Here is a 22458-nt window from a genome sequence, read left to right on the forward strand (position 1 = left end):
CCGTGTCTCCTTGCCGCGGGCTCCCAGGGTGGGGTCTGGAGGGGCCACGCTTTGCAGCGGCCCCGGGAGGCTCCACGAGGCGCGGCCCTGGGAGGGGCTGTGGCCGGAGCCCCCCGGCCCCGCCGCCCACGCCTGCCCCCGGCTCTGGCCGGGAAGCGGGAGCAGGGAACAAAGGCGGCTTGTGGCGGGCGCCGGGTCTCTGCCCTTCCTGCAGGAAGGCCCCGGGGCCGGACAAGGGGCCCGTGTCCGGATCCGGCCGCCCGCCAGCACGTGCCGGGGGTGGTGAGGGGGTGGCAAGAGTGGCTGCGAATGCTACTGGGCCCTTGCCAGTCCCTCACTGCTGCCATTGCCAGTCACAGGACACAGGGACCCCCAGGACACCCCTGAGCATGGGGACACGGGGCTCTGCCCTCCACCTGCCCCTCTAGAGGCAGCACTGGGGTTGGGGTGGCTGGGGGCTCCCCAGGGGGGGACCCCACTCGTGTGCCAGTTCTGCAATGTCCCCATCCCCAGTGTTCCCATTTCCACCCAGTGCAATGGCCCCATGGCCACCTCCTGCAGTGTCCCCATTCCTGTGTCCCAAGGCCCCGGGCGGGAGCTCAGCTGGGCACAGGGATGGTGGGGTCAGGACTGGCCATGGCAGGGACACCCCAAGCTTCCCCTGGCAGCAGTTCCCCCTGGAACAGAGCCCTGGCAGGCACCATGAGCACCCTCGCCTTGGCCCTGGCCCTGGCCGGGTGAGGGGTCCCAGCCCAGCTCGGGCCAGTGACACCCACATCCCTCCAAGGAATGTCCCCATGCCCAGGAAAGGTGGATGCGCACAGGAGAGCACAGGACACGGGGGGCCTGGGCAGGCTTTATTTAAGGACAAGCAACTCTGGGGGCAGCTGGTTACAGGCAAGTCCCACTGCCCTGTGGAGCTCCAGCACCAGGAACTCTACTCTGGCCAAACCGGCTCCGCTCTCGGCAGGGCTGAAGGTCCCTGGTGTGGGGCTCACCCCAAACACCCCCCAGGAGGCCCCGGCACTGCCACCAGGATCCCGGGGCAGGACGGGGCAGTGCTAGCGAGATGCTCCAGGCTGGGTGAGCACCAGGGCTGGCACAGAGGGGACGGGGACCCCTGTGCCCCAGCTGGTGGAGAGGGTGGAGGTGGCAGGCCCCCACGGACGACTCGGGGTGGGGTGGCAGGTCTCTGTGGGGTGCTCAGGGCTGGAGTGGGGTTTGCCCACCCCAGGCATCCCCTTCTCAGGAAGCGTTGCTGTGCCGGGACCGGAGAGGCATCACCAAAAGCGACCGCTGACAGCCGGGGCGGGGGAGCCCCGGTGCCCCCAGGGCGGGTGGCCAGTTAGTGCAAACAAGGTCTGTATTATTAAAGCTGGAAGCTTCGGGCTGGCGGCCCCAGGCCCACCAAGGCTCGGGGAGGCACTGGGGTGGGTGGGTGGGGGGCAGGAGGTGTTTGGGGGCGGCGGGGCAGGGGCAGGATCGTCTCTCGCCAGCCCCGTCACAAGAGCACACAGGGCTTCTTGGGCTTGGCTGGGACGGGGTTGAGCACGGCCCTCACGGCCTCAGTGAACACATCCTTGATGCCCTCCTGGTTGAGCGCTGAGCACTCCAGGTACTTGACGGCGCGGATCTGCTTGGAGAGGCTGATGCCCTGCTGGGTGGTGATGGGCGCCTGGTTCTGCTCCTTGAGCCGCTTCATGGTCTCAGGGTTGTTCCTCAGATCCTTCTTGGTACCAACAAGGAGGATGGGCACACTGGGGCAGTGGTGGCACACCTCAGGGTACCATTTGTGCTTGACGTTCTCGTAGGAGGGCGGGCTGGCGATGGAGAAGCAGATGATGAAGACGTTGGTCTGGGGGTAGGAAAGCGTCCGCAGGCGGTCGTACTCCTCCTGGCCGGCCGTGTCCCACAGGTTTAAGTTAATAGTCCTGCCATCCACCGTGTTCTGGGCGCTGTAGTTGTCGAACACGGTGGGGATGTACTCCTTGGGGAAGGCGTTGGTGGTGTAGCAGATGAGCAGGCAGGTCTTGCCCACCGCCCCGTCACCCACCACCACACACTTGATGCTCTGCATCCCAGCGGCCCTGGCGTCCCCTTCAGCAGCCTGTGGGAAGGGGAGAGGCTCAGGGGGGACATTCCAGGGCGGGGTCACCGTGGTCCCCCCGCTCCGACACCCCGAGGCCGGCGGCTGCACAGGGGTCACACCCCCTTGGTTCACCAGCCAACCCACTGCCCCATGAGCTTCCCAGGCAGGCACATCCCCCCAGCAGAGACCCCCAATGGGGATCTGCCTGCCATGACCCAGGGACAACGTGTGGGCCACCATGTCCCGTGTGCACGGGGACCACATCGTCCCCAGGGTGCTGCATCCATGGCAGCCAGGCTGGGCAGCATCCCATGCCGTGCTGTGCCATGCCGTGCAGTGTCTCCAGCACGGGAGCTGCGCCTCCAGGCGGGACCAGGGCAGGGAGCAGGGCCATATCTGTGCTGTGGCAGCCTGTGGGCCGTCACCATTTGTCCCAGCCCTGATCCTGCCCACACCAAGCAGGGCCAGTGCTGGTCCCGGCAGGCAGAGGCCGGGCCGGTGCTGTGGCTGGAGTGTGGCCACTGGGCTGGCCCCGGAGCCAACGTCCGCTCCGGCAGCTGTGTTTATCCCCAGTCCTGGCGCGCGTTTTCCTTCCTCAGGTTCCCTCTGCAATTCGCATTAAGGGCTGCATCCTGCTCCCCTTCCTGCTGCTGGCCGGAGCCCGGCGCTGCCAAGAGCCCTGCCCGGCCGAGGCAGGGGCAGGGGCACCCCACAGTGCTGGGGCGGGAGGTGCCCACCCTCGGGCCGGCAGCCCCGTTCCCACCGGGACCCGGCCATGGGCAGCTGGTGCCCACCCATGGATACCCCCGGGAGGATGGGAGCCCCACTCCTGTGCCAGTGACAGGCAGGGAGCAGAGGTGCCGGGCAGAGAAGCCGCAGTGTCCTGGAGTGTCCTGGGCTGGGGGTCCCCGTTCCCCGGAGCCCCCTGGGTCTGCAGGGCTGGGGAAGGGGGAAGGGACTGAGCCCCCGCCCCGAGCCCCTGCCGGTCCCTGCCCCCTCGGATGGGGAAGTCGCTCTTCCTCTTCCCGCCCTGACACGCGGCTTCCTGCGGCTGAGGCTGTGCCCTGACCCCCGCCCTGCCTGGCTGTGCCATGACCCCCAGACAGGCACAGGGGGCTGCCAGGAACACCGCACTGCTGTGCCTCAGCTTCCCCACTGCAAACCTGCTTCCCTGGGCAGGGGATCCACGGCTCCTTGGCGTGTGAACGGGGAGCAGCACAGGCGGCCCCCCATCCCCACCCCCGCAGGAAGCTGCTTGCAGGGTCCCAGGGGGCCACAAACACAGTCCCGGCCTTTGGCCTCCAGTTTGGGAGCAAGAACAGCCCAGAGGTTTCCTCACACCAGTTTGCACCAGTTGCTCAGCCCAGGGCAGCGCAGGCAGTGGGACCCCCAGGGGCTGCGGGGCTCAGAGGTGCATGAGAGAGCTGGGGCAGTGGGAGAAGGAACTGGATCAGAAGGAGCTGGAGCAGGACAGTGGGGAAAGGAAGTGGATCAGGGTGATGGGAGCAGGAGCAGAGGGAGAAGGAGCAGGGCAGTGGGAGTAGAACAGTGGGAGGAACAGGATCAGGGTCATGGGACCTGGATCAGGACTATGGGAGACCAAGGTCCCTCTGTGGCTGCACAGGGCCACCGTCAGGGACAAGCACGTTCCACAGGGGCTGTAACTGCCCCCCACATCCCCTGTGCCCCTTCTGTCCTGCAGCCACCCTATCTCTTTGCCCAGGGCCCCCAGGGCAGCCCCTGGAGCAGGACACAGCTGCCCCTGTCACCCCAAGGCCCCATTTGGCCCAACTGATTCAGTCAGGACCTGAAGCAGCCTGCCCCTGTGCCCATCCCACAGTGGGACGTGGCACACACTGGTCATGCTGAGCCCAAACCCTGCACCCCAAACTGGCCATGGGCACCCTGGGATGAGCTGGCACCCGGCAGGAACCATCCCCATCCTCATCCTGGCGCAGAGGAAATCTGAGAGGAAACACTCGTGCCCACGAGAGCATCACCACTGGGACATGGAGAGGAGGAGGAAAAGGAGGAGGAAAAGGAGGAGAAGGAGGGGACAGAGGCCAGGAGTCCCTTCTCCATCACCCAGCACCCCTGGGGGTGTGGAAGCCCGGAGCAGCCCCAGGTTTGTCACCAGCACACAGCAAATGTGGGCACTCATGGTGCCCGTGGACGGGCCACGGCAGGACCCGAGGGCTCACACAGGAGCGTTTTGGCTCACGCCAGCCCTGGCACTGCCAGCACCAGGTACGAGATGCTGGAGGCACTATGAGGGGACCCGTGGGCACGGCCTACACTCACAGGGCAAATGTCTTGCTGAAGGGAGCTTTGAGTAGGGCAGAGCCCCCACTGCAGCTCCAAGTCCGTCTGGATGCCAGGGAGGGGGATGTGGGTGACAGAGGGGCTCTGGCTCTGTCACAACCAAGACTTGGCAGCCACAGCTACCACATCACAGTCCCAATCAGTCCCCACAGCCCCAGCCAAGCCCCCGGCCCACACTCATCTTCCCAAGGAGGATGAGGAGGAACCTGTGCCCCAACTCCTGACCCCCTGGGCCCCTGTGTCCCAGCACGGGACAGCAGGGGAGGCAGGAGCCCTGCCAAGGGGACCCCATTTCAGGACAGGGCTGGGGGCTGCCCGGCGGCATCCCCGTGGTGCCGGGTAGGGACTGGAGATCGCCCGTGTCCCTGCAGCCACACTGGGGCTCCGAGGGTGCTGCTGCCCTGGGGGCCTGGCTGGGCCAGTCAGGGGACCCTGGGGGGTGCCTTGGCTCTGGTGTGCCCCCTCGCCTGCTGCCAGCTCCGCTGCCGGCACAAGGCCAGCTCTGTTCTCCCAGGAAATCCGCGCCCGGCAGCGCCTTTAACCCCTTCTGGGCCCCGGGATGCCGGCGGCGAAGTGGCCTCGTGGGGCTGAGGGCACAGCCCGCGGGGGACACAGCCCATGGGGGCTCCTGCCCCTTCCCGGCCCCGCGGAGGGGACCCAGGCAAGGAAGGGTGGGAGCACGGGGGGGCTGCACCGTGTCCAGCCCAGGGCTCGGCACCCCGGCCCCGGCGGGACCCGGCCCCGCTCCTCACTGCGGTGGCACTCGGGTGTTTTTGGGGTGCCGGGGAGAGGGCGGCAGGGGCAAGGGGGGCTGTGGGTGACACACAGAGGTGCCCCCCTCCCATCGCCACCTCCCGGCACGGGAAAAGCGACTCATCTCTTCAGCAGAAAAGGGAAGCAAAACCCTTTGCCAGCGCTCCCGGCCGGGGCAGCCCCCGGGGGTTTTCCGCCGGGGAAGTGCAGCAGCCGCCCCCGTGAGCTCCCTGTCCCACGGCCCCCAAGCCTGACCCGAGCTCCCTGAACCGACCCTACACCCCCAGGCACCCCCTGCCCGCACCACAACCGCCGGCACACCGCACTTCGGGCACCTCACACCCCACCGTACCCCACCCTGTGCACCGCACCCTGCCCCGGGCACCCGAACCCAGGCACCCCTCCCCAGCCGCCGCGTCCATCCCGGCCCGAGCGACGTGCCCAGGCTCCCCCACGGCTGGGGGTCACCGTGGTGGGGACCCAGGGCCCCCCAGCTCTGCCCCAGGCTCTGCCGTGGCAGCTAAAATAACTTCCATGCTGAGTCGGAGGATTTTGATTTCCCTCATTTTCCAGCTGTCGTGACTAATTTCCTCTTTTTATTTCCCCCCCAGGCCGGGTCCCACTCTGCCCCTCGCCATGGCCACGGCCACTCCCGGCCCTTGGCCTCTGCTCCAGGTGCTGCCAAAGCTCTGCAGCTCCAGGGCAGGAGCCAGATCCAGGCCCCTCGAGGGGATGTGGTGACCCCCTCCTCAACCTGGCCCCTGTTCCCAGCAGCCACAGTGCCGGCATCAGGGGGATCCTGGGGTGGATGGATGGAGGGATGGATGGAGCGAGGGAGGGATGGATGGATGGGATGGAGGGAGGGATGGATGGATGGATGGATGGATGGAGGGATGGATGGATGGATGGATGGATGGATGGATGGATGGATGGATGGATGGATGGATGGATGGATGGATGGATGGATGGATGGATGGATGGATGGAGGCATGGATGGATGGATGGATGGAGGCATGGATGGATGGAGGCATGGATGGAGGCATGGATGGAGGCATGGATGGATGGATGGATGAATGGATGGATGGAGGGATGAATGGATGGATGGAGGGATGGATGGATGGATGGATGGATGGATGGATGGATGGATGGATGGATGGACGGATGGAGGGATGGATGGATGGAGGGATGGAGGGAGGGATGGATGGATGGATGGATGGATGGATGGATGGATGGATGGATGGATGGATGGATGGATGGATGGAGGGAGGGAGGGAGGGAGGGAGGGATGGAGGCATGGATGGATGGATGGATGGATGGAGCCAGCCAGGCCAGGCTCCACGGCCTCCTGATCCCCCTGCCACCAAACGCCAGGTCCCAGTGCTGGGCAGCAGCACGGCACTGCCCCGGCACCTCTCTGTGCCATGGCCAAACCAAACCAAACCAAACCTACTGCCATGCGTGAGCACACAGCCACACCTGCACCCGCGGCCAGCACCTCCTGGCACCACCTCAACTGTCCACAGATGCTCCCAGCACCCATGGTCCCAGTGCCAGCCCCCTCCCACCACACACCCACCACAACCCGTCCCTGTGGGCCCCCTCCACCACACTCCCACCACAGCTTGTCCCCACAGGCCACCAATGGTACCTCAGTGGCTTCTCCTTCCCCCAAGCCAAGCAGAGGAAGCCCAGCAGCCCCCAGCCCCGGAACCCATCCACACCCCCCACAGGCTCCAGGGGACCCGCGGGTGTCCCCGCGCTGACTGAGTGACCCAGTGACCCTGGAGGAGACCCCGGGGGGGCCCATGACAAGCACCCACTGCAGGCACCCCCCCGGGGACAGCCCTGGCGTGTCCTGGCTGCTGCACACGTGTGACAGCACCTGCAAGGGATGTGCGGGGTCACTGCAGGGGGATCAGTGCAGGCGGGGGAAGAGCAGTGGTGAGGGGGGGAGAGCAATGGGGGCAGTGGGCAGTGTGGTGCCAGAGCAGGGGTGTCAGTGGGGTCAGTGCAAAGGGGGTCAGTGGGTCCTTGCAGTGGGGTCAGTGCAGTGGAATAGTGCTGGAGGTGGGGTCAGTGCAGGGGTCAGGTTAGGGGGGCCAGTGGGTCAGTGCAGTGAGCAGTGCTGGGGAGGTCAGTGGGGTCAGTGCAGTGGTGGTCAGTGCAGGGGGCTCAGTGGGTCATTGCACGGGGATTGGGAGGTCAGAGCAGTAGGGAGCAGTGCAGGGGGTCCGTGGGTCAGTGCAGGGGGTCCGTGGGTCAGTGCAGGGGGGCCAAGGGGGGTCAGTGCAGGGGGTCCGTGGGTCCGTGCGGGGGCCAAGGGGGGTCAGTGCAGGGGGTCCGTGGGTCCGTGCGGGGGCCGGGGGTCCCGCGGGCCGAGCAGCGCCCCCCGGTGTCAGCGCAGCCCCTGCAGCGCCGGGCCCGGGAGCGGGGCGGGGGCGCGGCTGCCGATTCGGCGGGTGTGGGGCCGGGGGCGGTGAGGGCGGGGGTCCCGCCGAGGGGGTCGCGCCGGGCCAGTTTCTGTCCCCGCTCTGTCCCGGCAGTTGCCGGCCCCGCTCCCGCCCAAAACTCCGCTCCTGCGGGACTCCGTTATCCCCGCTGTCCCGTTATCCCTGGACCCCCGCTATCCCTGACGGTTCCGTTATCCCCGGCGGTCCCGTTGTCCCCGCACCTCCGTTATCCCAGCCCCGTTCTCCCCGGCGGCTCCGTTACCCCAGGCGGTCCCGTTATCCCCCGTTGTCCCGTTCCGGGCGGGTCCCGCTGCCGCCGGCCCCGCCCCGGCCCCGACGGGCGGCTCCTCCCGCCCCCCGACCCGGACCCCGGGCGGGCGGGGACCCCCGGCCCTTCCTCTGCCCCCGGCCCGTACTCACCCCGGGGCATGGCGCGGCGGCGGGCGCGGGGCCGGGGCGGCAGCGGCAGCGGCAGGAGGACGAAGAGCAGGACGAAGAGGAGGAGGAGGAGGAGGAGGAAGTCTGCGGCCGCCTCCTCCGCTGCCCCGGGCGGTCCCGCGGAGAAACTTCCCTCGCCGCGCCCGGCCCCCCGCGCCCGCCGCTTCCTTCCTCGGCCCGGGCCGGTCCCGGGACCGGGGCAGCGCAGCCCCTGCGCCCTCCGCCATCGCCCCGGGCCGCGGGCACCGGGACGGGGCTGCGGGCTGAGGCTGCGGCGGGTTTGGGGCAGGACCCCCGCATCCTCCTGCGCCCCCCGGGACGGCCCCGAGTGGGGACCCGCAGCTCCCGGGGCCGGCTACTGCGGGGGTGCCCCCCCCCCGCCCCGAGCATGGCGTTGTTCTGCTGGGTCAGGGCCAGAGGAGCCCGGGTGCTGGGAGAGTTCCCCCAAGGGCCGGGTCCCCCAAGGTGGGAGTCCCCATAAGGGCCAGGTCCCCCCCAACAGCACCTGCAGCCTATGAGCGTCCCTGGGGCAGGACGGGCTTGTGGGGGTCACCCAGGGATGGAGGGGAGGCAATTCCCAGGAGCGAGTGGCCTGTCCCCATCCTCATCTCGGGGTCTGCAGGTGTGGGACCTCCCTGCCCACATCGGGCATCTTCCCCAATGCCAGCACGGGGACCAGAACTGGCACCCAACAGAGACCCCTCAGCCCGGACATCAGCCAGCCCCGTGTGCCAGCCGGGGCACCCGCCGTGCCCGGGGGTCCCCACGAGGGGCCAGCCTGGGACCCACATCCCAGAGTGGGGGCGTGGGGCACCTGGCTGGGAGGAGCCTGCTCCAGGGACAAGGGTGTCGCTCCTTGGCCGGAGTGGGACAGGATGTGCGGAGTGGGACAGGATATGAGCTTCCCGTCCCCCCCGTAGGCTGCGGCTCCGGCCACTGGTGGCGCCAAGTCCAGCGATGCCACCGGGAGCACGTGGCCCTGGAGGTGTCACAGCCCTAGGAGGTGTTGAAATTTCCGCACTGCGAGCAAAGAACCACGTGCTGGGACCTCAGAAAGCCTCTGCCCGCAGAGTGGGGGTGCTGCTCTGACATGTCGGGGTGCTCTGACGCTGCGGGCTGTGTGACACGCGCTCCCCGGGGCCAGAGGCGGGTGTCCCGGGCAGGGTGTCCCGGGCAGGGTCCCCTCGGTGGGTGTCCCGGGCAGGGTGTCCCGGGCAGGGTGTCCCGGGTTGGGTCCCCTCGGTGGGTGTTCCGGGCAGGGTCCCCTCGGTGGGTGTCCCGGGCAGGGTGTCCCGGGCAGGGTGTCCCGGGCAGGGTCCCCTCGGTGGGTGTCCCGGGCAGGGTGTCGCGGGCAGGGTGCCCTCGGTGGGTGTCCCGGGCAGGGTGCCCTCGGTGGGTGTCCCGGGCAGGGTGTCGCGGGCAGGGTGCCCTCGGTGGGTGCCCTCGGTGGGTGTCGCGGGCAGGGTGTCCCGGGCAGGGTGTCCCGGGCAGGGTCCCCTCGGTGGGTGTCCCGGGCAGGGTGTCCCGGGCAGGGTGTCGCGGGCAGGGTGCCCTCGGTGGGTGCCCTCGGTGGGTGTCCCGGGCAGGGTGTCGCGGGCAGGGTGCCCTCGGTGGGTGTCCCGGGCAGGGTGTCCCGGGCAGGGTGTCCCGGGCAGGGTCTCCCCTCCGGGCTCCGCCCGCCGCCGGCCCTGCTGAGCTCCCGGGCCCGGCCCCGCCGTTCCCCGCTGCGCCGCCAGAGGTCGCTGCGGGCCAGGGCCGCGCGCGCGCGGGCGGTAGTGGGGGCGTGGGCACGTGCCCGCCCCTTGGCCCCGCCCCGTGGGCGTGGTCAGGCGGCGCCAGGCCACGCCCCCTGTCAGCGCGCGCGGCGGCGGCGCCAGGGCCCGGTGCGTAGGGCGGGCGAGACCACCGCGGCGGGGGGGGGGGAGGGCGGTGCGGGGCTGTCCCGGCACAGACAGAGCGCGGTTTTGCGGGGAGCACCGCTGTGAGAAGGCGACGGAGGGACGGAGCGGGCCGGGGAGACCGTAACGGAGGTGGCGGGGAGAAAGGTTATCCCGGCAGAGAGGCGAGGGGCCGGCGGGGTGATCCCGGGAAGAGACCACTGAGGGCGGGGGGGACTGGGGCTGTCCCGGGAGAGACCATTGCAGCGGGGGGGAAGCTGTCCTGGGAGAGACCACTGCGGGCAGGGGGGGGGCAGAGGGTTCCGGTAGCCGGTGCGCGGCCGCAGCTCGCGGCGGTACCGGGATAGCCGGGATAACCGGGATAACCGGGACACCCCGCGGGCCCGCAGCCGGTGCCGATGCCGAGGAGCAGCTGACGGCGGCGGGGACGCGGAAATGGAGCCGCGGCCGGGCCGGGCCGTGCGGGCGCTGTGCGGCCTCTTCCTCCTCCTTCTCCTGCTGCTGCTGCTGCAGCATCCCGGCCGCGCCGAGCGGGCCCCCGGCTCCCACCTGGACGACTCGGCCATCGCAGGTGAGCCCCCGCCCGACACCCCCGGTGTTCCCCTGCCCGCCCCGCCGGGCTCGGGCGCTGCCCAGGGAGGGCCCTGCCAGCCCCCCCCGCTCCCTGCTTTGGGGCCATTCCTCCGGGTTTCGGGCAAGAGCTGCAGTGATCTCCGGCCCGGCCCTGGTTTGGGGCCTCGCAAGGACCGAAATAATCCGTGTTTATTATTGCAGCGGGCTCCGGCTGTTTGGGCCAAAAGTTTTAAATTTCAGCTCATTTAGAATATTGCGCTCTTCTTCGTTAAATCGCATCGGCTGGGACCAGTTCGCGGAATTTAAGATTATTCGTGTTATTTTAGTTGTTTGCCCTCTGGTAATGAGAGTCTGGCAGGAACTTCGGGATCGTGCCGAAAATTCCGGTGTTTAGTTGATTTTTAAGGACATTCCCGGGTGTGGGACCCCCAGACTTGCTGCCCCTCTGCTCCAGGGACGAGCGCGTCCCGCCTGAGGAGCACAGGCAGCAAAGCCCTAAGGCCCAGCCACTCTGCTTCCCCCCATTTCCATCCCCTCCACCCTAAAACCCAACCCCCAGCCGAGAAGGCAGGAGAAGCCGAGCCCCCGGGACCCCGCGGATTGCCCCCGGAGCCCGGCTGTGGCCGCCGCTGGGAGCCGGTGCCGCCTCCGGGGGCTCTGTGTCCTTGTGACAGTGCCCGAGGTCAGCGCTGGAGCCGGTCCATAAATCCCGCTGGGAACTTTAGGAGCGGGCCGGGACCCCCATCCCGCAGCGGGGCCGTGTTGGGGTCCGGCCCCCGAGGGGCACAGGGTGCCCGGAGCCGGGAGCAGCTCCCGGGAAGGGCAGTGCTGAGCCCCGCTTGCCGCTCCGCCCCTGGGACCCCCGAGCCCCCGCAGCCTCCCCCGGGCCGCGCCGGGGTCCCGCCTGCACCGGGACAGGGAAGAAGCTTCGCTTCGGGGCTGTGGGAGCGGGGCCGGGCTGCAGCTCGGGGGGGTTTGGGTGCCGGGAGGGTGTTCGGATGGTGTTCGGATGTTGGGTATTTGGATGAAAGGCGCCTCAGCGGCGTTCTGGAAAGGGATCGGCTTTGTGCACGGGGCTTGCTGGTGGGAACGGGGCAAGGAGCAGGCCCTGGAGCTGTGGGATCAGCAGAACCATCGGGAGCTCGGTGTGTGAGCCCTGGGCAGGGAGATTGTTCCGTCCTGGCCAGGGATGGGTTCTGTGGCTCGCTGTTTCCTTTCTCCGGGAGAAGGGGCTTCTCATCCCCTTCCCTTGTGCTCCCAAACCCTCGGGCCGGTTCGCATCCAGTCTGCTCCACTGAGGAAACTGGATCTCTGCAGTCCTTGTGAAGCAAGGTTTGTGCCTCCAAGGAATTTCCAGCGGAGTTATTTTTGGAGGCCCTGCAGAAGTGTGGCAGCCTGGGTGATTCAGCTGCTGGCTTTGCTCTTGGCGGCGAGCGGAGGCAGCGCCGGCACCGGGCCGGGAGCAGCCCCAGGCCCTGGGCTCCCATGAATTCCCCCCGGCACGGCTGTTCCTGCAGGACAAGTGCTTTGGGTCACTCCGGGCCATGTTTGGGTTACTGCTGGCTTCCCAAACGTGCCAGGGATTAGTAACTGGCTACAGGTTGGGGCCCCAAACGCGCGGGAGCGTGGTCAGGGAGGGATCCGTGTTCCTCCCCGGGGCAGCCAGGCGGGTCCGGAGGGCTCCTCGCCTTCTCCCACCACAGCTCAGGGCAGCCTCCGAGGTCTCTTGGCATTTGGTTTTGAGCTCTTTGAGCTGTTGCTCCCCGTTCACAGCAGGGATGTCCTCAGCCGGCACAGGAGACACTTTTCCTGATGTTTCCCTGGAAGCAGAAGGTGCTGGCTGTGTTGGCTGCTCGGTGTGAGGCAGAGGTGAGTGTTGGACGCCGTTTTGAAAGTGAAAGTGCTCGTTTTTGACACATTTTCCGAGGTGCAAAGGTGCTTATTTTTAATTCTTTAATTAGGATGGCAGAATTTTAATGATGAAATGTCAGCAGCAGGGAAGTTTTTCAGGCGATGCAGGGAGGTGTTTGCAGAGAGCAGAAGCCTGAGCTGCAGCACTTTGGGCTGCTGCGATTCCTCTGCACACTCAGGAGATGCATCAGCAGGTTTTATAGAGGATTAGTGAATGATCCCGATTCCTGGGATATTTTTTTTTAAGCAAGAGTTTGAAACGGGTGAGTTCATCCGCAGGAAAATCAGAGTTGGTGACTGAACCCCGGGGAAAAACAAATTTTCTCCTGGCTTTGACTCACTCGGAGGCGAATTGAGGCCTTAATCTTTGATCTCTAATCTTTTCCTGCCGGCATCAGATTGAAGTTTGGTTCCTCTCGGCAGCACAGGAGCCATTTCACAAGGCGTGGGGCGTTTGGAGCCCAGGCCAGGCAGAAGGGGCCTCTCGCAGCTCCCTGGCTGTGCCCTGAGCCCAGCTTTGGGATCCTGCTGGTGCCGGTGCCGCTGTCACAGGATGTGTGACCGGCCCCACGTTATTGTTTGCACCCGCCCTGGTTATTTTTAGCCTGAATTTGTCAGGCTGCAGCCCGACCCCAGGACCTTTTCACACCCCCTAAAAGGGGCAAACGAGTCTCCTCAGGAACAAACTGGACTTTCAGGGATTTTCCCCCCGTCCTCTTTCTGCTCATTTGCTGTAGTCTGGCTGTTGTTCCCTTCAGCCAGGTTTTGGTCCTTTTTCTGGTCCTTATCAGAACATCCTCCGGAGTTGTGGCCAGTGTTTTACACAAGTTTTATGTGAGCCATCAAAAATGTGACCCACTGTTTGGGTCAAAAGTCTGAAATTTCATCTTACTTAAAATACTAACCTTGCTCAGTTGGCTCTTCCTCGTTAAATCACATCACCTGGAACCAGTCTATGGGATTCAGGATTATTACTGTTATTTTAATTGTTTGTCCTCTGTACAGCCCAGCACAGGTGGGCACTTTCAGGTGTGTTTGTAGGAGATCCAAGGAAAACTGACCATGAAGAGGCAGGGATTTGGATGACTGGGGTTCATCCCTGGTTCCCTTCATGGCTACCCCTTTCACCTACAGATCCAGACCTGCCCCCTCTCCCTGCAATAATATGGAAGTGGTGTGAGTCTGCATTGCCCTGAGCTTTATTTCATTTTATATGGAATTCCTTCCTGTGGTCTGGCATCCACAGGGATGTGGGGCCGTGTCTCCATGTCTGGGGCCTCGTGTGGGTCCCTGTTCTGGCATCCTTGAGGCAAGTCAGGGATCATGGCATGGATTTTCCCTGTCCCTCTTCCCTGCAGCAGTTCAGGGATGGGCTCTGGATTGTTGGGATTGAGGTATTTTTGGGTGATGTGGAGCTCGTGTGTCAGGGGGTGGCGAGGGCTGGACTCTGGTGCAGGGCTGGCATAGGTTAGCAGCTCCTCCTTCTCTTCCTTTCTCCTTCTCCTGCCCTGTCTCCTGCTTCCCTGTTGTGGTTCCTTGATCACAGCATCTCTCAAGTCATCTTTGCTCTTGTCTAACTGGTTTAAGAAACAAGTTAAAAAAATATCCTGATAGTGTCGTGTCCAAAGCTGGAGGGCTGTGCCCAGGGCTATTTCTGTGTTTGCCTGGAACACCTTGAACCCAGGGAACGTCCCGTGGGACAAAGGTTAGTGTGAGGAAAGGGGGCTGCAGCCACAGTCTTGTAACTGTCACTACTAATTCCAGAGGGAGAGAGCACGGATTTCTGTGTGAGGGGCTGTGCCCAAGCCCTGTCTGCCCTTGCCATCACTGGAAGTTCACTGGAAGTGAAGCGTTCGCTGCAAAGCCTCTGCCTTGGGAGTTGATGGGTTTGGACTTGAAACTTGCAGTGAAAGCTTTTGGCATCTGAGCAGGACACGGCCTCAGTGGAGCCTTTGGAAGCTCAGTGATGGCTCATCCTGCAGGCTGGGAACAGGGCTGGATCTCCTTGATCTGCCCAGTTAAACCCTTCTGTTGCTGAGGGAGCAAAACGCGACGTCGGTGCAGCTCCCTGGCCCTGCTGAGTTTGCGTCACTGGGAGCCACATCCGGGCTCTGTGCCTTTGCCAGAGCCACTGATTCCAGGGCTGCAGCGAGCAGGGTGCTGAGCAGGGTGCCACGGGAGCTGCCCTGGAGAGGCCTGAGGGTGTGGAGGCAGGCGGTCAGGCAGGAGCTGTGATGGGGATCCAGGTGCTGCAGATGGGTGCGCTCCGTGATCTTGGAGATCTCTTCCAGCCTTTGTGATTGCAGCATTCTGTGATCCAGCTGCTCTCTGACACTTGGTACCCTCCCAGGGCTGTGGGAGCAGAACCAGGGCAGGGTTTCATCCCAATATTGTTGTGCTGAAAACCTGCGGGCCCTGCCCTGGACCCCAGCCTCCGGGAGGTGCCTGCTTGGTCTGAACACACCTGCCCTGGAGTAACTCCTGCAGCCCATCCTTCCACGGGCCTGACAGAGCTCATGGGACACAGCGACCTGCTGTGCTCTCCTTGCTTTGATAAGGTGCCCTTTAAAGGTTTTGCTGTTCAATTAATTCCTTCAAGGGGTGCACATTCACTGAGTAGAAGCTGCACCTGTGAGTAGCAGCTTTGGGTTGGGCAAGGGAGACAAGGCAGTTGTGAGAATACTTGGAAGACTCTGCCAGGAAATAGTCCATGTTCTTCCCCAGCTCGGTTGGAAGCCCCAGTGGATTGCACAGCCTTGGCTTCCTTCGGGAATGAAACTCATCTTGAGGAATTGCCATTCTGAGAGGTGGAAAAATTGTGTTTTGGCAGCAAACTGGCCTCATGTGGAGGAGGAGGAGAAGCAGTGGGGCCAGCTGGGCAGCACTGGGGCTGCTGGGGAGCTCCTGGCTCCCTCCACCTCATTCCCTTCCCTGCTTGGCCCAGAAACTTGGAGTAATTCTCAGCTGGATCAGAAAGAGGATCTTAATTTAATTTCTTGTTAGATTTATTTATTTACTGCCTTGGAAAGCGGCTCTCTCCATGTCTCCTGTGCCCCTCGGGTGGTCCCTTCCCAGGGGAGCGGTGCAAGGGGAGCTGCTGGGACACTGCCTGGCCTGGAGGGAGCTGGATCTCCTGCTCCAGACCGGCCTTTTGGGGTTGGCCTTGCCCACAGTGGGGCAGGGAGGCACATATCCACGTGGGAAGTCCAGGGCAGCAATCCTTCTCTCCTTTCTGTCCTTTGCTCTCAGGAGGGGATGGAGCAGTAAATGTGTGAGGAAGGAGCCTCCTGACAGCCCTTGCGCTGTGGCTGCAGGGTCTGGGGTGCGTTGGTGGTCCTGGAGCGAAGCCTTATCCCAAAGGGAACAAGGAGGAAAAGCACTTTGCTTTCCTCTGGCCTGCTCAGTTGGCGTTTGGCTCGTGGCTGCCTGCGTGTGTTGGTGCATCACAATTCCCTGTGAGAGCTCTCTTCTCCTCTGGGCAGGGGATGGAGGGATGGGTCAGTGTCCAGGGACAGGCCAGGGGGGGCTGAGTTACCCTCCAGTGAGGGGTAGTTCATGATTTGCCTGGGCTTTGGGGAGAGAAGGGACCTAAAAGGCCATCCTGGTATAATTCCACAGGGATTTAGCATTGGAGGGGCTGTCCAGGGAGGTGTGGAGTGCCCATCCCTGGAGGTGTCCCAGGAAGGGCTGGAGGTGGCACTCAGTGCTCTGGGCTGGGGACAAGGTGGGCATCAGGCACAGCTGGGCCTGGCTGGGCTGGGAGGGCTTTTCCAGCCTCAGGGATCCTGGGATTCTATGGTTTGTTAGTTTGAAATCCCTTTCTATGAGCAGGTGGTTGAAAAGCAGCACTTTTCTCTGAGGTTATCCCTCACTTGCTGCTTGTCCCACTTGGAGGCTGTGCCCATGAAAAGGCGCTGGCAGTGGCTCGTGTCCCTGGTGGTTCTAAGCCCAGGGTCGGTGCCAGGCTTGGGCACCCTTTAGTGCTGGACTGTGCCCAGCCTGGCATTCTGCTCCCCAGCGCCCTAATTGCAAAAACTTATTAGTGTTAAGAAAGCTGTTTCCTTCATTAATTAGCTTTGCTTTAAATCCAGAGAGAGAGAGAAAAACTGAGCAGGCAGAGCAAGCAGGAGAGTTGCAGCTCCCACCGGGCAGCTCTGGGATTCCCACTGGAAAGGCCCTTTGGGACCTGGGGGTTCCTTTTCCCGGTGGTCCAGCTGTGTGGAGCCCTGCTGTGGGTAACTGGAGGGGCAGGAACGTGCTGGAAAGGGGAGATGGGACCTTAACTGCTCTTGGCTGAAGGTCTGGGAATGCCCCCTGCCCCCAGCTGGAGAAGGAGATTCCATCACCCCTCCTTGTGTCAGTCAAGTGCTACTGGGGAGAAATCCTTCCCTGGGAGGGTGGGCAGGCCCTGGCACAGGGTGCCCAGAGCAGCTGGGGCTGCCCCTGGATCCCTGGCAGTGCCCAAGGCCAGGCTGGACACTGGGGCTTGGAGCAGCCTGGGACAGTGGAAGGTCCCAGGGGTGGCACTGGATGGGCTTTGAGGTCCCTCCCAACCCAAACCAGTCTGGGATGCTGTGAATAATGGGGGTTTTGGCCTCTTTTCTGCATTCTGCTGTTAGCAGGTGCAGCCCTGGACCCTGCTGCTTCCCCCTGCCGCCCTCCAGACTCTGTTTGCTGCTGGAATCTGGGGATGTTTCCCACAGAGGCAGCGCTATCATGCTGAGTCGTCTGCTTTGCTCCCATGGCTGATCCAAGCTGGGCTCTCTGGAACACTTTAATTTTCCCTCACCTTCGTTTCCTCAGCCCCTGCAGCTGTGCCTGATTAATTTTCTGGCACCTCCAGAGCTCCGGTTCAGCTTTAGGAGCTGGTGCTGGCGGGGACGAAGGACTCTTTAATTAAAGCCATTGCTCTGCCACTCCTGCAGCACATGGGGGCCTTGAGGAGCTCCTGCTTCATGCTGTGCCTGTTCCAGGGCCTGCCCACCCTCCCAGGGAACAATTCCTGCCCAGTCTCCCATCCAGCCCTGCCCTCTGGCACTGGGAAGCCATTCCCTGGCTCCTGGCCCTCCATGCCTTGTCCCCAGTCCCTCTGCAGCTCTCCTGGAGCCCCTTTAGGCCCTGCAAGGGCTCTGAGGTCTCTGCAATAATCCTAATAATACAACTAATGATAAGGAGTGATGGCATGACTGTGCCCAGGAGATTTTCCTGGCAGTCCTGGCCGAAGTCCCCGGCTCTGCAATCGATGGAAAACCTTCAGAGGAGCATAAGGAAGTCATTAGGGAGCTGTGTGTGGTTCTGTCCCTGGATTGTCCCTGCCTGCTTGTTTTCCCTCCATGAAATAGTACCGGGATGCTTGTTTGTTTGGATTATGGACCTATTTTTAAGTAACCTATTTTTTCCACTTTGGAAAATGCATTAACTCACTGTGTGTCATGGACATCTGTGGAGTCTGGCTTTGGGAACCACCAAGTGCTCCTTGGAAGTCTCTCACCAGCCCGAGTGTTTGCCTCTGGCATGTATAGATATCTCTATCTATGTATCTATCTGTCTATCTATCTATCTATCTATCTATCTATCTATCTATCTATCTATCTATCTCTACACCTTGCTGAGGTTTGCTGTAAGAAACATTTGCAGGACCCACAGAGGCAAATACAGCACTTCCCTGGAAGTGCACTTTATCCCACCGAGGAGCTCTGCATGCTCTCAGTTCCACCATCCCTTCACCTCCTCCGGGATTTGGGAATTGCTGATCCCAGTGGCTCTCAGAAAGTGGAAGCAGCAGCAATGCAGTTGGAAACGGGGATGTTTGGTAAGACACACACACGTTTTGCAGGGCAAGACACTATTTTTATAGCCAAGCGTTTGTTTTTCCCTGAAGGACGGAGTTTTAAGGTCAGTTTAATTCTTCTCTGCAGGTTTGGAGCTCTGGTGCCGTAAATTCGGCTGTTCTGGGAGGATAAAAACACAATAAACAGGAGAACTTGAGGAATGTTCCTCTCCGAGTTACAAAGGAACAGCTTGCTGGTTGGAACAGCCTGCCCCTTCCCAGGCAAGGGAGGCTTTGGATTGCAGGGAAGGGAGGAATAATTCAGGATTAAAGCTGCTAAGCAATGCTTGTGTTTAGATCTGTAAGAGTGCCAGGACATAATTAATGGGTGAGTAAGCCAAAGGGAAAAAAAGTTATTTTTTAACTAGATAGAGATAGATGGAGGATAGAAACTCATTTTTGGGGGGATAGAAATAATTCTGGAAGTATTCTGCTCCAAGCAGCTGCTGTTGTTAAGGGTACCTGGGTGGGTTTGTTCCGGCTGCTTGGCACTTAGAAGGCAAAAATCGGGGTTTGGCATCTCGTGCTGGCCTGGAGGCCTCGTGCTTGTCACGGAGCAGCTCCAGGACTGCAGGTGAGGTGAGGAGACCTGCAGGCCAGGCAGGCTGTGAAGGGTTATTCCCTCTTAATCCCATGTGTGATGGATTCTCCCACCTGATGGGGCTGCGCAGGCTCAGGGGTTGCTGCTGAGGGAAGTGATCCCATCTCCAGCGGGGCAGATCCTCCTGGAGCCTCCCAGCCTCCTCCTCTGGCTGGCATTCCTGGAGCTGGATCTGAGTCGGGCCCCTCAGTGGCAGCAGTGCTTGTGGGAGGTGAAAGGAGAGAAAGCGGGGATGGAGTGTTGATGGGGCAAGGGCTGATGAAGGGTCTGAGCATCTCGGAGCAGTTCCATGTTCCAGGGGCTTCATGGTGGGTCTGGCCTGCAAACCACAGAACCAGGAGGAGGTTTTGTTTGCTTGTCAAACCTGTGGAAAGCATTAGGAAGGAAGTTCTTGTCCATGCTGTGCTCTTGTCTGTGGGCTATGTGGATCCAGGTGACTCTGCCTGGAGGTTCAGGTCCGTTTGTCCCCAGCCAGGACTGGGGCACAAACCCAGCGCAGCCGGTGACGCTCCCAGGGGATCTGGGGGGTTGGTCTGTGCCAGGCTCTGCCAGGGCAGCCCCATCTCTGCTCTGTTCTGATGCCCAGTGTCTCACACTTTTTAGCTTCCCAGCTCCCTCCCAGGGCCCAGGCTGGCTCTGGCTGTGGGTGTCCCGAGAGGTGTGAGTGGGATGCCCTGCTGCAGTGCTGGCAAGATGAGGAGGTTCCTCAGCTTCCCTCAGGGATGGCAGATGGAGGTGTCACTCCTGCAGCCTGGCCTGCTGAGGGGACAGTCAGTTAATTAAGCTGTGTCCTGGAGGGCCTCTGGATGAAAGAGGACACGCTCCAAAACTGTGAAACCGGGAAGTGTGGATAACTTGGAGATGCTGGTGGTTTTGTGGGAGTGGTGATGGCAGCACACCTGGCAGAGGGGTCTCCTGGTGGGGGAGTGATGGGGGCTGTCCTCATCCCATCTCCTCTCACCATGGGGGCTGTCCCTGTCCCACCCCAAGCACTGTCCTCCTGGCCTCTGCTCCTGCTGCTCTCAGAGGTTTCTCATGGACCACGCTGTTTCCTGGAGATTTGCTCTCTGTGTTTTGGAGATAAACAGGTTTTCCTGTTCCTCATTTCGTTTTCCTTATAATTAACACAAAAAAAAGGGTGGAAAGGGATACGGGGGGCACTCAGTGCTGTTCTCCCACACTGCAGGATGATTCCTAGAGAAGTTTTCCTGAAAGCACTTGGTGTGAGAAGTGGGGTTGCTGGTTATTTTTTCTCCCATCTTTTATTTTTCCTCTTGGGAAAGGAGAAAAATGTTTCATGCTTCAAAGGGTGAGGCTCAGCCCTTGGAGTTAGTCGTGTCAGAGCCCATAATGGGAATGTCTGGCATTCCTGTGCCATCCTTCGAGATGGATATCTTCAGAGGTGTTGGATGGAGCAGTGCTCTCCCTTTGAGCCCTCCCTTCCTGCGGGCTGGCCTGGGGGGATGCTCCTTCGGCAGTGACCCCCGAGCTCGGGGGCAGGACAGAGCTCTGGGCAGGGACAGGACAGAGCTCTGGGCAGGGGCAGGACAGAGCTCTGGGCAGGACAGGGCTGACAGAGCTCTGGGAAGGGACAGGACAGAGCTCTGGGCAGGACAGGGCTGACAGAGCTCTGGGCAGGGACAGGACAGAGCCCTGGGCAGGGACAGGACAGAGCTCTGGGCAGGGGCAGGACAGAGCCCTGGGCAGGGACAGGACAGAGCTCTGGGCAGGGGCAGGACAGAGCTCTGGGCAGGGACAGGACAGAGCCCTGGGCAGGGACAGGACAGAGCTCTGGGCAGGACAGGGCTCCGCTCGCTGCTGGCCGGAGCCTCCTGCTTTGGAGAACTTGTCCAGCTGGTTTGTTTTTCATCCCGGGGCTATTTTCAGCTGCTCAGCCTAACAAGGTGAAATGGCTGAGATGCTTTCCCGCTCCCTGGGACTCTGCTGGGAGTAGGTATCCTGCTGTCCCACCTTATCCCAGCCAGGATCTGTGCAGTACCTTTGGATCTTTGCTGTGTTGGCACCACTCAGGGTTTTGGAAGAGCATTTTGGGCTCTGCACAGGCACCCTGAGCACAGGGAGCCCCAAATCCCAGCATCGTGATGGCCCTGGTGCCCTCCTGAGGGGCTGAGAGTGGGAACGTGGGGAGGATCCAGGACACAGCTGAGCTCTACATGGGAGAAGCAGCCGGAAAGGCAGGGATCAGCACAGCCCTGCTGTGCCCACAGGGATGTGGGATGTGCTGCTCTTGGATCCTGTCAGGAGCATTGGAACTGGGGTGGAGGTTGCCTGAGATGTGGGAAAAGGGGGACATTTCACCTCACCTCATCCTTATTCCCACTGAAAATGGGTTCATTCTCGTGATTCCTTTGGGGTTGGGAGAAACTCCAGCTGCTGTTCACTCAGGGAACAGGAATTGCTAAACCACACCCAAGTCTTGCTCCGTGGTTCAAACTCAGGTGGCTTCTCCAGCATCTGCCAAACACCTGCAGCAGGAATGTCACATCCAGCTCCTCGGAGTTCCTCACGGCTCTGGGACGTTTGACCTCATGGTGCTGTGGGATGTGGAAGCACCAGGCTTCCTGTTCCCAAGGCAGGATTAAAGTGCAGAGATGTCACTGCTGTGCAGGAAGTCACCTGGCAGAGTAGGGACTTGGGGCCCTCTCAAGGGCAGCGTGGTGGCCCAGCCTGTGGCACATCCAGCATTCCCGGGAGGGCTGGGGGTTCGCTGAGACCTGCCCTGGCTCTGGGAGTTAATTGAGCACCTTGGTGTGCGTCCGCTCATCCCCTGGGCCAGAGTCCTCCCAGCCCTCTGGAGATGTGCCCAGACAGAGCAGCAGGCGGGGTTGGGAATCAACACTTCCCAGGCTGAGCTCTGCTGCTTGCTCCGGGCTCCCAGCGGGGCTGGGGACACGTGGATCTGCCTGGAATCTGCCACTGGTGGGATCAGGCACCTCGGACCTGCCGTGTGTGTGCCAGGGAGGGAAGAGAACAGGAGTTCAGTGTTTGATCCTTAACAGCCAAGAAAGAGGGGGGATCTGTGACACTTCGAATCAACTCATCCCAGCCCTGTGTGCTGTGATCCACAGATCCCCAGCATGGGCAGCAGGAAAGGGATTGGGATTCTGCCCCTCTGCCCTGCTTGGGTGAGACCCCACCTGCAGAGCTGCCCCAGGCCTGGTCCAACATCAGAAGGACCTGGAGCTGCTGGAGCGAGGTTGGACTTGATGATCTAGGAGGGCTTTCCAATCGAAATGGTTCTGTGGCTGAATTCCTCTGAAATGACCAAATCCTTAAGGAAAGTCACTTGTGCCTGCTCACGGCAGACCAGGTTGGTTGCACCTGCACTGCTGGGGTTTCTCAGACATTGCACCAGGATACAACTGTCCTAAAGAAACAAGGGACTTTGTGTTGGAAAGAAGGAGGAAAAAGGTTTTATTGTTCAGCAGAGTCTTTGTGTGAGTGTTGGTAGAAATACTCATCAAGGCTTTGGTGCACAAGGTGAGAAAGGGCTGAGTTTAGTGGAGAGGATCATAGAATTATTTAGGTTGGAAAAGCCCTTGCAGAGTTCAGCTAACCCATGTCCCCAAGTG

General features: G+C 62.2%; 2 protein-coding genes across 9 annotated transcripts in view; one reads left to right on the top strand and one right to left on the bottom strand.

The window, feature by feature from the left end:
• Positions 1–1440: 1440 nt before the first annotated feature.
• On the bottom strand, positions 1441–8101 carry RHOG (ras homolog family member G). 2 transcript variants are annotated; one of them, XM_069004030.1, is made up of 2 exons: positions 8035–8101; positions 1441–2107 (listed from the first exon to the last, which is right to left on the bottom strand). In XM_069004030.1, exon 2 carries the CDS (start codon positions 2075–2077, stop codon positions 1502–1504), a length of 576 nt encoding a protein of 191 aa, XP_068860131.1. In that variant the 5' UTR covers positions 2078–2107; positions 8035–8101; the 3' UTR covers positions 1441–1501. The 2 variants fall into 2 exon arrangements, with proteins under 2 accessions (XP_068860131.1, XP_068860227.1); XM_069004126.1 differs by lacking the exon at positions 8035–8101 and adding an exon at positions 7836–7892.
• Positions 8102–9901: 1800 nt separating this feature from the next.
• The window catches only part of STIM1 (stromal interaction molecule 1), a 70027-nt gene continuing 57470 nt past the window's right edge, over positions 9902–22458 (top strand). For 4 of the 7 annotated variants that reach the window (XM_069003821.1, XM_069003761.1, XM_069003866.1 and 1 more), the window contains exon 1: positions 10244–10521. In XM_069003821.1, the coding sequence (XP_068859922.1) occupies positions 10386–10521 (136 nt within the window). In that variant the 5' untranslated portion in view covers positions 10244–10385. Of the gene's footprint in view, positions 9936–10009; positions 10098–10243; positions 10522–12339; positions 12393–22458 lie in introns of those variants that run through there. The other 3 variants (XM_069003603.1, XM_069003688.1, XM_069003905.1) reach the window with 3 other exon arrangements.

The sequence above is a fragment of the Aphelocoma coerulescens genome, chromosome 1 (genome assembly GCF_041296385.1).
Source record: "Aphelocoma coerulescens isolate FSJ_1873_10779 chromosome 1, UR_Acoe_1.0, whole genome shotgun sequence".
Classification (NCBI taxonomy): domain Eukaryota; kingdom Metazoa; phylum Chordata; class Aves; order Passeriformes; family Corvidae; genus Aphelocoma; species Aphelocoma coerulescens.

Coding starts and splice junctions, on each gene's coding strand:
- RHOG (XM_069004030.1), bottom strand. CDS start 2,077: ATGCAGAGCATCAAGTGTGTGGTGGTGGGTGACGGGGCGGTGGGCAAG.